Below are 11,193 nucleotides of genomic sequence, written 5' to 3'. Positions count from 1 at the left end.
TTGGACGCTGAGAAGTATCTGGACGCTCAAGGGAGGTATTTAGAAGTGTCGGAGTTCCGTACCGGTGCATCCCGGTCCACTTAAAACACTGAATGCAAGCACACAGCATTGGCCTTGTCTTTTACTGGTCCTGTAATAAATAACTGTACAGGAGAGTACCAAAGTGCTTCTGAGATACTTAAACCTTCCACGTTTTTCCCTCCGCCGTGCTGCCCTTTCACCGCAAAAATACTTTATGACAGCATTATATGATATGTATGTCAGTATATGCCGTTCCAAACGGATCTAAACTACAGATAACTACAGTATAACCCAAAAAACTGAGCAACATTTTCTTTTTAAAGGCAGACGTTTTGAAACTGTTTTTTAAATTCTAAAAGTGGTTTCTGAAACGTTTTACACTAGCTAAGCACCTAAAAACCCAAGTAATATTATCATGATCACCCTTAAATTATAGTGATGTAGTAGCCCTAATTGTTTATCAAAAACAAAGTTTTAGTCAAATACAGACTACAGCAGCGCCTTGAGACACGAGTGACCAGGCTTACGAGTTGTTCAGACAATTTTTTTTTGCTCTGACTTGCAAGCACAATTTCGAAATACAAATGTTGTATAGTGGCAATGAACTCAACTCACTTTACAATAAACAGTAGTTTACAACAAAACAAACAAACAAACAGACAAATAAGGAATTATCAAGAATTGGCTACTAAATTAACAAATTTCCATAACGAAATTCAAAGTAACAAACACAAGGACACTACATGGGAACGTAACTACTAACAGGAACCTTGAGAGCAAACACAGTCAACCAACAAATACAGAAAAAAACTTTATACAAAGCTAATGCGACGAGGAACACACTTTGAGAATAACTGATATTCATCCCTCCAATGATTCAATGTTTTTAATAAAGTGCCCAACTATTCAAGGCGTACATCAGAGGATAACGTTGCATTCATTTATTGCATAATATTCAGAATGGGCAGCTGAATTTGAACAGATGTGTGATAAGACTGGATTTCCACAACTGTGACATCCAAGGATGAAGCTCAAACTGCAAGGCAACTTTATTTATACAGTATAGCACATTTCATACATAGGACATCTAAAAGCATGAACAACTGAAGACATTCACAGAACATTAAATTGACGACATTTAAGCACATTTGGAACCAAAGGATTTATAGACATTTAAACGCAAAGGAAATAAATACAAAGCAATTAAATTACTAAAATTACCATAGTGTGATTATTATATATATTTTTAAATGCTTAAAAGATCTTGATCAAAACAATAAGGGGAAAAAGGAATTGTTTTATTTGGGGTTAAAAACATTCATATTTGGGTCTGACCACCTCAGATGACAACTTATTCCATTCAAAAGTACGTCAGCGCACCTGCAACCCTTGCGAGGCAAAGCACTGTCGAAAACGGATGAAAAACTGACCACATTTGCCACATAAGACACTTACAAAATCGAAACTCACATTTTTAATTCCATTTATTAATGTTGCACAATACAAAACAGCACTTGCTTTCTGCTGTGCGAAGAAAAACAGCCAAGTGGTTCAGTGAGAATGACTTACAGCATATAACCGGCCCAGTTTTGCAACAAGAGAACAGCAGAGGCAAAAGGTATACAAAATCTGATATGGACTGTAAATATACAAAAACACGAATTGGTGGGAAGTCCAAATAAAGAGAAAAATGACAAATATAAATAGAACTTTGTCCAATCAATTAAAATCTTTACAAAATTATGTTCCAGTGAAAATAAATTCATCATGTTTAATCACCTACATAACAACTTGAACACATTCTTTTAAATATAAAAAATACTTTGGAAAATGACAGAAGTGTTGTTTCTGAGTATTCAAAAGGAGGTAGCTCACTTCCTCCTGTGCCCGAGTTTGATGACATTCTCATACCAAACTGTACCTTGTCCTCACCATGACTTGAAGATGTCGAAGCCAGAAACAATAGCCAGGCCAGAAATGCAGTTAATATTGAGATATGATGTTGCTATTGAGCACGTACGCCTAGTGGACAATTTATCAGGTACACTTGAACAGTGCAATGCAATCACTCTGCCACCATTTCTGATGTCCCAATGCCTTCTATGAACACCGCAGAACACAACGTTAGCAACATTATCTTTCTAAGAATACTGGTGACGCTTTAAAGGCAGAATTTATAGCAGAGCTGTTGCAAAAGATCACAAAGTGTAGCTAATAAAGTGGCTGGTGAGTGTACAGTGAACGCCCCGCTATTCGCGAGTACTATAAAAAGGGTTGTAATTGCCATTAGATGCCACAAGATGGCAGCAAAGCACCATGTTTCTATTAGGCATGGCTATGTCTGACTAAGTGAAGCTCCTCCCCTCAGTTCAACAATGTGTCATGACGTTTTTTTTTTTTTAAGCAAATAACAAAAGATAAGTTCCTGGAAAACTCCCAGCAATTTGCACTTTTGTGAATGCCGAACTGTGAATAAACAGGGGTTCACTGTATATCGAAAGCAAGCTGTATGCAAAGGCACTGCAATGCACAGTGATGTCAAATCAAAACAATACATTCATATTCATTCAGGACATCAAGACCCCATCCAGAGCACGACTTCGGCGCCCACCGTTAAGACTAATTCATGTATTTGTGTATTTGTTAATACGCTTTTAAAAAACATAATGTTCACTAGTTTGACGCTCACACGTAATTGACTTGCAAATAAAAGCTATACAGCCCCCTTGTTAGTCTTAGTGTTAAACTTAGAGACACTAAGTATTAATTCCAAAATCCGCAATTGAATAAAAATTCCAAACGGAGGCTCTAATCTTTTAAAGCTCAATAAAAACTGCCCATTTCTGGCAAGGCTAGTAGAAGTAGGACTGCAATGTACCACGGCGGCGGACGTCAGTAGTCCAGCAGTGGAAGCCGCCACCCAGCGAGTTGGCATGGCGAATGTCCACCTTTATGGTCTTTATACCTACATCACCAAAATAAATACACGATTGAGGCATAACACTACTCAGAAGTAAATGGGATCATCGATATATCTGTTCCACTCACCGAGGTCCTCGAACATTTTCTGAATGGAGGATTCATTGGCTTCAACCATGACGCGCTTCTCATCCAGCATCAGAACATTCATGGACAACCATTTGGAGGACATCCAAAGAGGGTGATCTACACAAATATGCGAGAAAAGCTTGTTAATTTGGAGGACCAAAAATTCCAAAATTCTAAATAAATAAATGACGAAATAAATGACCAAAAGTGAAAACAAAAACGGATATAAAAACATAATTCAAAAATTAAATCCAAAAAAATAAAATATAAATGGAAATAAAAACAACAAAAAATATATAAATAAATAATACATTTGTATATAATTTTTGAATTATATTTGTTTATATCAGTTTTTATTTTCGCTTTTAGTCATTTATTTATTTATTTTTAATTTTGGCAGTTTTGGTCGATGTTATTCAAATGAGGGGGCGGTCCTAAGCGTGTCTTGGGTTGGACTCCGCCGTTGCAAACTGCCTTTCATTGGTCGAGTGAGCGGCTCGGCGAAGAAGGAAGTCTCGCCGGTTTGCATGGAGAGCTCCAACCTCGGATGACTATCTTGTCCACTATCACCACAACTTGCGACTTGCGTTGCTTGACAACAAATCGAGGTGACAGTGGACAAGATAGTCGTCCATTGCTGGGGCTCTCCAATGCAAGCCGGCGAGACTTCCTTCTTCGCCGAGCCGCTCACTCGACCAATGAAAGGCAGTTTGCAACGGCGGAGTCCAACCCAAGACACGCTTAGGACCGCCCCCTCATTTTATTTAATTTTCAAATTTTAGTTTTTTATATATCCGTTTTTATTTTCACTTTTAGTCATTTATTTACTTTGAATTTTGGCAGTTTTGGTCCTCCATATGTAAATGCTGTCACAGTGAAATATCAATGGATATGAAAATCTTTCATACATTCAAAATGTTTTTGTTAAATGGCCTGGCATTGTCAACCCAATTTTAAACAATACATGTGCTCATTAATAACAATAAAAATAGGAGTGGAAAATCTCAGCTTTTTGGGGTGAAATGAGAAAAATCATTCAATTCCAGTCAGTACCCACCATCAGGAATCAGAGGTGTTGGAGGTTTTACAATAGTCCAGCCTGCCTTCTTGAACATGTCAATCTGAGAAAATAATAATACAATTACTCAGACACCAGCTGTCATAGGTTCTAATATGCTAAAAAACTAAACAAAAAAAAACACCATGAGGAGAAGAATCATGACGTCTAGTTTTATAATCAGGAGCTAGAAATTAGAGGAATAGAAAATTGCCATTAATTACATGCAATTTTAAGGCAAAATACTATATCGGTATTAATTGGTCTTTCTTTAAAATTATCTGTCTTTTGGGGGGGGGGGGTGTACCAGTGGTATCGGTATCTGGTATCGGTATCAGTCTGGAAAAAAGGTGGTATCGAACATCCCTACTAAAAGCTTCAGCAGGTGCCTTACATCGATAGGAAGTTCCGGTCTTACCTGGCGACATGGCCGGTCAGGGTTTGACAGCACAAGTCCTGGTCCGATGATGTTGAAAGTGGCATCAATGTGCATGGGGTTGGGATCTTTGAATGAGATGATGTGGATATTGTAATCTGGGGCCAGGTGACGGCGCATCCACTCGATTCCCATGTAATTTGTAACCTGCGGGATACAGAAAGTTAGGCTTGAACCAGATAACTTGACAAGTCTTGCCTGATTATGTTTGTGCCATTGGTTGTGTTTTTAGAAGACCAGTACGCAAGACAATTAACTCGTGCAAGTACAGATATTGTTGTAACTAAGCAAGATTGTATGACTTGATTACTTGGCCATATTTGCAGTAATAACAGAGGATAAATAATATATGCCTGGTTTCAGTATATTGTCTTAAAATGTGTTGCTAACTTGCTTCACTCTTTGTCTTCATATATCAATTGTGTGAAGGATTGTAACTACTGCAACATCAACGCTAGTTTCATTGGCACATCCACAACATTTTGCTTTCTGTATTAGCATCAAGCTAGTGGACTTTTGTAAGTCATGTAAATACACAACCTGCAAATTATCTTTGTTTTTGGTTTAAACTTTAACTAGGAATGACAATAAACTGCTTAAGCAAGCACTGAAGACTTGTTAACGGTCTGCTGCTTTTTGTGAAGTTCGCCGCCACCGTTTTGCACTTGTGCTCGTTCATCGTAAGTCGCAGAAATTTTTCAGTAGCTTCATTGTTGCAAGAGAAATTGGACATAATGGTGCAGTAAAAAAGTGATGTAGATTTCATTGTATGTTGCCTCCCTTGGTTGGTTGGTGCCCCCCATTAATAAGTTGATGCAAATTATTTTCTTTTATATCTATTAACCCTCACAGCCTTTGATTTATAGTCTAAGGTTGAAGTTTAACAGTAGAAAACTACAGTATGTCTTCAATCTAATCTTTCGATCTGCACGTTGCAGGTCCAAATTGGAATGACCTTACAACACTCACAGTAAAGGCCCTTTTAGTACTACTATCATAGCAGTCTGCCTGTTTTTATCGTTTTTAGGGGGGGTTCTTTCGCTTTCAGATACGTTGCTAGCGCAAAAGGTTCCGTGGACACGTTGATTTGTAAGGCATGCGTCATCTCCTGTCTCCTGCGTCACTCTCCTCGATGACACAGCGCTTCCCCCTCCTCCACACATGTAAATCTGCAAGCTACCGTAATGCATGTGTAATCGATGCAAAGCTCTGCTTCTCCGCTCTCAGACACCGTTGGAATTACGTTGCTAGCGCAAATAGTTTCGGAGTTACGGTACTTTGAAGTTACTCCTCTCTATGACGCGGGACTTCCCCCCTCCTCCACACGTGACAATCTGCTAGCTACCGTAATATATGTGGTATCCACGTAAAGCTCTGCTTCTCTGCTTTCAGAAACCGTTGGAATTACGTTGCTAGCGCTAGCGGTTCAGGAATTACGGTGATTTGAAAAACAAGTGTGTTGTCCTGTTTTGCCTCCTCAGTGTACCTGACTTCTCTGGACGAAAAGGTCCTTCCCAGCACGAATGAAATCGGCGGCGTCAAAGCAGGGCTCGTGCTCCGTGGTCACAAATTTGCCCTGAGCGGCCAGTTTGTGTCTGTCCTCCACTGTGCGGATGGGGTAGTCCTAAAGGAAGTCACAACGAATCCAGTGTTATTTAAATAGACGAGAAGGAAACACAGCACGGGCCACCACCATAAAGCGTCACCTGATCGTACAGCTCATCGGCCATAGTGGGCTTGGGAGCAGTGGTCCATTTAGCACCTTTTCTGAAGTATTCCTTGATCAAAGGTCGGTATGCTCGGTACTCGAAGAAGCGAGCCCGCCACGCCATTGGAGCCTCGATGATCTCATTTCCCACCACCATAAGGATATCTCGGGGCATGGCTGCATACATGCCTACAAAACAATATGCCATCCTTTATCGGTTCGATACAGTAATTCGCCAATGAAACGCGATTTGCGAATTCACTCATTTGATTTTATTGTATTTTTTCTGAAATGCTCTAAGATGCCACAAGATGAAGCTAAAGCCCTGGCAAGTAGCCATCACGAATTCCGGCCAGCATGCGAAAAGCAAAAAAACGCATATAATTTACGGCATGATGTGCATTGAGAATTTACCCAAAAAACATCAGTAAATATATGAATCTACAAGGGCTGAACTGCGACTGTTCTGCCTCCTCTTTATTTTCGTGTAGATATCTAATAGATGTTTTTGTTGAAGATTATTGAATGGCAAATCCTCTTCACTCCTGCTTTTTACGTCTACAGAAAGGATTAGATAAATAGATAGATGCAACAGGGCTCTGTCCCTATGAGCATGAATAAATGTGAGATCTGATCTAATCTTAGCAATGATGTGATAATGTATCGCAGTTTAATTTTAGAACTGAAATGCCTTGTGTTACATGTTACATTTAGTAATTGAAACGTGTGGCAAGATTGCAGATGCTGAGTGGAACAGACGGTATGCCATGTTAAAGAAACCTTTGGGTTTTGTGCTTTTGAACAGTATTGATTAAAATAAATTTTCATCACAACTGCATGATGTAATGGCATCATCAAGTGTCGGTATGGTGTATGTGCAAATACTGAAATGTAATACTCAGTCTGGGAAAAAAAAGTGGTACCCCTATTTTTTACATTACATTTTTCTTATATGGGCAATTACAAATATTTTGGGGAGCATCAGTTACTGGAGTTCAGTGGCCATTCATGACAGGAATCAGTCCTTATGTAGAATTTTTTTTTAGATCTGACTTTTTTTTTTTACGTTACCTGAACTCAACTTAATAGAGCACTTAAAAGACAATCACAACTGAGTCAAAGCACTGTACATAAATAAAACGCAATAAAGCAGCAATTCAAAACCTTAAAACATAACGTCAAATAGAAACCTGATGAATGAGCAAAAATACCTGATGATTGGAAGTCCGGAGTTTTGTATTCCAGGGACCAGTCGATCGGCTCTGGCCTCCTCACAACCACGCCCTCGTGATGGAGAATATTGCACATTTCTTCAATTTCAGAAACAGCTTTTTTTAAGTGGTCCGCAGGAAAAGGTTGGCCCCCGTACTTTTGATAGAAGGACCAGTACTTCTCATATGTGTTTGCCTAGCAGGAAATTTCATGGAAAGAAAATGAATCAGTCATAATTTGACCGGACACTGTGTTCACACAAGTGCTTACCAAAGGGTCTAAAGTGATATTTTTTCACGAGGCCCTAAATACCAGGCAGCATTAGGTACACAATAAAATTAAACATAAGAGCTGTCAAGAATTATGCCGTCACAATTTGCAATTTCACAGGTTTTTACCAATTTGACTAACAACAAAACTTCCTTACTTTCACTTCCACAGTGAAGGGAGGCACACGGGCATTTTCAGCACGGCCCACAATGACCTCCTCAAGAGGGTCCCATTCATTGTAGCTGCTAACAGGACACTCGTGCTGTGCAGGCTCAGTAACATGGTCGTCTTCAACCGTCGGTTGTGTTTGGACAGTTGCGGCAATGGAGGTGCTCTGGAAGGCCCTCTGCACCCAACCCGTCGCTGCACGGCCCACCTGCGGAGTGCACGGGGATATCGCGGATCATGTTAGAATGAGACGAAAGCAACAGTCATTTACTTTCCATACTGTGTATAGCCCGAAGAATATTGTGATGAGAAGTGGAAAATCACGTATGCATGTATGTAAACTTATGAGCACTGTAAAAACTAAACTTTGTTTAATGGCACAAAAATTCACATGCACATCTCTACTCATGTCAACTCCAACCTCTGAAAATATCAAAACAATTGCATCAATATCATCTATTAAAGTTATCACCAGTAAAAAATAAAAATAAACGAGTTGTGAAATGATTTTTTAAAAATCTAATTAATCATATTTTAGAATTTTGATTAATCACTTAAACACAAAAAAAGAACAATTTAAATTATAATACAAATATGTATTAAATGCTTTACTTTAAAGGTGCATTGTGCAGTTTAAAAAGATAATATTAAAGCTTTTTTTTTCTACATCATGCATATTCCACCAATGCCCAGATGAGTAAAAAGAGCCCTGACTGTTTTAATCTGACTGCACCTATCAGTTTTTATCTTCCCTTTATAGTTTTGTGTGCGGACACTGCACACTCCACAGTTTCTTTGTGGAGGGGAGGGGTGGAGTTTTTCTTACCTCATTTGATGTCATGTCTTCGTTTGTCAACTGTGGCTATCGCTTTAAGATCGTGCACGTACTCGCACGCGCGCCATGAACGAGCCTGACACAGATGCTGCAGTTACGCTTTGGGCCACAGGTGGCAGTCGCGAGTAAAAAAGTGACAAACTGCACAAAGATCCTGCAACTGATTCGCTGTGGCGACCCCTGAAGGGAAAAGCCGAAAGGAAAGGAAAAAGAAGAAGGTATTGGAGTAATCCAAAAGTAGTTGAAAGTAATCGTTACATTATTTTAATATTATGATACTTGTTACCAACAATTTAAAAATAAAATACAAATCGTAACTGTATCGGAATACATTTTTTAAGTAACCCTCCCAACCCTGCATGTAACATCCTGAATTCTCTCCAACAAGTCGACAGGCTTTTTAAGAAACATAGCAATCAATCAATGTATTTTTTTCTTATAGCTTGTAGGGCACTAGTACACATAGACCTTCGGTTGGCTATCAAATAATTGATACAAGCCATTTGAGTATAGCAAGAGTATTGAATAAACGCTCAAACTTAGCCCACTTCATGCTACGAATACCACTTGTGACATTGTAAAAATTAACTACCGTCGTTGACATCTAGTGCGTCACTAGTCGTATACAAACAGGTGTCTGTTACTAGTGTGCAGACACATACAGTAGTGAAAAACATGAAAGTAATTGGTTTTATAGTCTGCCCTAGTCGTTCTACTAGTGCGTATTTTACTGGTGATATCAAGTTCAAATAGTTCAAAAGGCAAATGTACTTAAAAGGCAAATACAACTTAACTGCACTTAACAAATGTAAGTCTACTGGATTTTAAAACATTTAATCCAGTGTTTCTTTTGTGTACCACTAAAAGGAAACTAAATCGACAGGCTTTATATTTTGTTATTTTCAGCTTTTCGTAAGGGGTTGACCCTTGGCTACCAGTGCAAAGAAAGGTTGGTCCCATACCAAAGTTCACATGTTAAAGTGTCCTTATCTACGTCCAGATAGACGCAATACAGTCTTGCTGGCTCAGAAGCTGCTCCGGTGTCAAATGAGTTTGAGAGCGCATCTGTGCACCACAGCTGTCGCGTCATTCAGGAGCGCGCACCCAAACGCACACATACAATGAAATCAAGATGAAAATAATCGAAAGTAATGCACGTGTCTAAAAATTCAAGTGGTTGCTTTTCTTTGGAAAGAAACAAAATACAAACCATAGCTCCGATCAGATGGGCAGCCTCGGCCCCTCTGCTCCCTCCTCTCAGACACCTCACTCGCAGCATTATAGCCCAATGGTGATTTAGTGCGACTTCAAAGGCGGCTCGCGGTCTTCCTGGCTCCCTTTTTTAGAATGAGGACGCCCCGGCTCTCCGCGGGCTTTATAGCATCGCGTCTACGTGCCTGCAAAACCATTGGTCGGCTGCAGGTTGTGCGGCAACGTGACTTGAGGAAAGAAGCATTTCTGAAACACAATCCCTTGCACCAGCAAATTCTTATCTACTGGCCTACTGGCGCTAAAGGTTTCCAAGGAGAGCGTCTGAAAATGTTGCAAGAATCGTTATTTGGACGGCAATAAACAGCCTCTTTGAAACGGCATGCTTTTCCTCAAACGTGGACAGGACCATGAATGGTAGCTCTTGTAATTTGAGCATACAATTTTCTATTTTAATATTTTTACATGAGAAAAAAAGGTGTTAAATATGCAGCCTACTTTTAAAGATCAAATGGGCAGGGTTCATATTAGGACCCTTACAATTTTGTAACCTATAAATTTGTCCCTAAGAGTACATATTTGCCTATACGGTACACCAGAAGTGGGTAACATAACATTATAAAAAGAATATATATTCCGCTACCACAAGTGATCATGCAGTTTTGAGTTGTTATTACATCATTCATACCGATGGCTAGCGCTAGCACAAGAAATTTAAGCTAATGGCGACACTGTCAAAATACGGAAGACGAAGAGGTACCATGAGATGCACACAATCACGTGTGCTAAATCATGAGCACTTGGTATCAGTGGAATTAACAGGGACTTAAATGTCACACTCAAAGTTTCATGTTAACAATGTGCAATTTAAAGAAGCGCTCTGTAACAATTTGGCCCAAAATATCTTTACTATTTGACCATTTATGACATTTATGAAACATCTTCTAAATAATAGATTAACACTATCTGAACAGCACAAGGGGTACACCTGCAAGCCAGTATTCACACTGCATTCGGGTTTGAATTTCCCGCCCTCTGTCAGCAGGCGTGATGTCATGTGTGCATTGTGTACGTGACGAAGGGTGTACGCAGTTTCATTTTTTGACCACAGGTGGCAGTAGTGATTTGAAATGGAATTTTCTGTGTTCAGTAGCTTTCAATTTAATATGACAGAATCAAGACTCACATTGAACAACTATGGGTAACATAAACACGCAAATGAAAATGAT

The 11,193-nt window shown here is 39.3% G+C and overlaps 1 protein-coding gene across 1 annotated transcript; it reads right to left on the bottom strand.

Annotated features, from left to right (window-relative positions):
• Positions 1-1,046: 1,046 nt before the first annotated feature.
• Positions 1,047-10,112, bottom strand: gatm (glycine amidinotransferase (L-arginine:glycine amidinotransferase)). The gene is made up of 9 exons (XM_086072214.1): positions 9,966-10,112; positions 7,910-8,128; positions 7,482-7,677; positions 6,269-6,459; positions 6,049-6,186; positions 4,545-4,709; positions 4,127-4,190; positions 3,070-3,186; positions 1,047-2,986 (listed from the first exon to the last, which is right to left on the bottom strand). The coding sequence occupies exons 1-9, from the start codon at positions 10,032-10,034 to the stop codon at positions 2,874-2,876; spliced, it is 1,272 nt and encodes a 423-aa protein (XP_085928340.1). The 5' UTR covers positions 10,035-10,112; the 3' UTR covers positions 1,047-2,873.
• Between the last annotated feature and the right edge of the window lie 1,081 nt (positions 10,113-11,193).

The sequence above is a fragment of the Leptonotus elevatus genome, chromosome 3, assembly GCF_054856555.1.
Source record: "Leptonotus elevatus isolate MCC_2025b chromosome 3, RoL_Lele_1.0, whole genome shotgun sequence".
Taxonomy (NCBI): Eukaryota; Metazoa; Chordata; class Actinopteri; order Syngnathiformes; family Syngnathidae; genus Leptonotus; species Leptonotus elevatus.
This window is presented reverse-complemented; position numbering and strand designations above follow the sequence as displayed.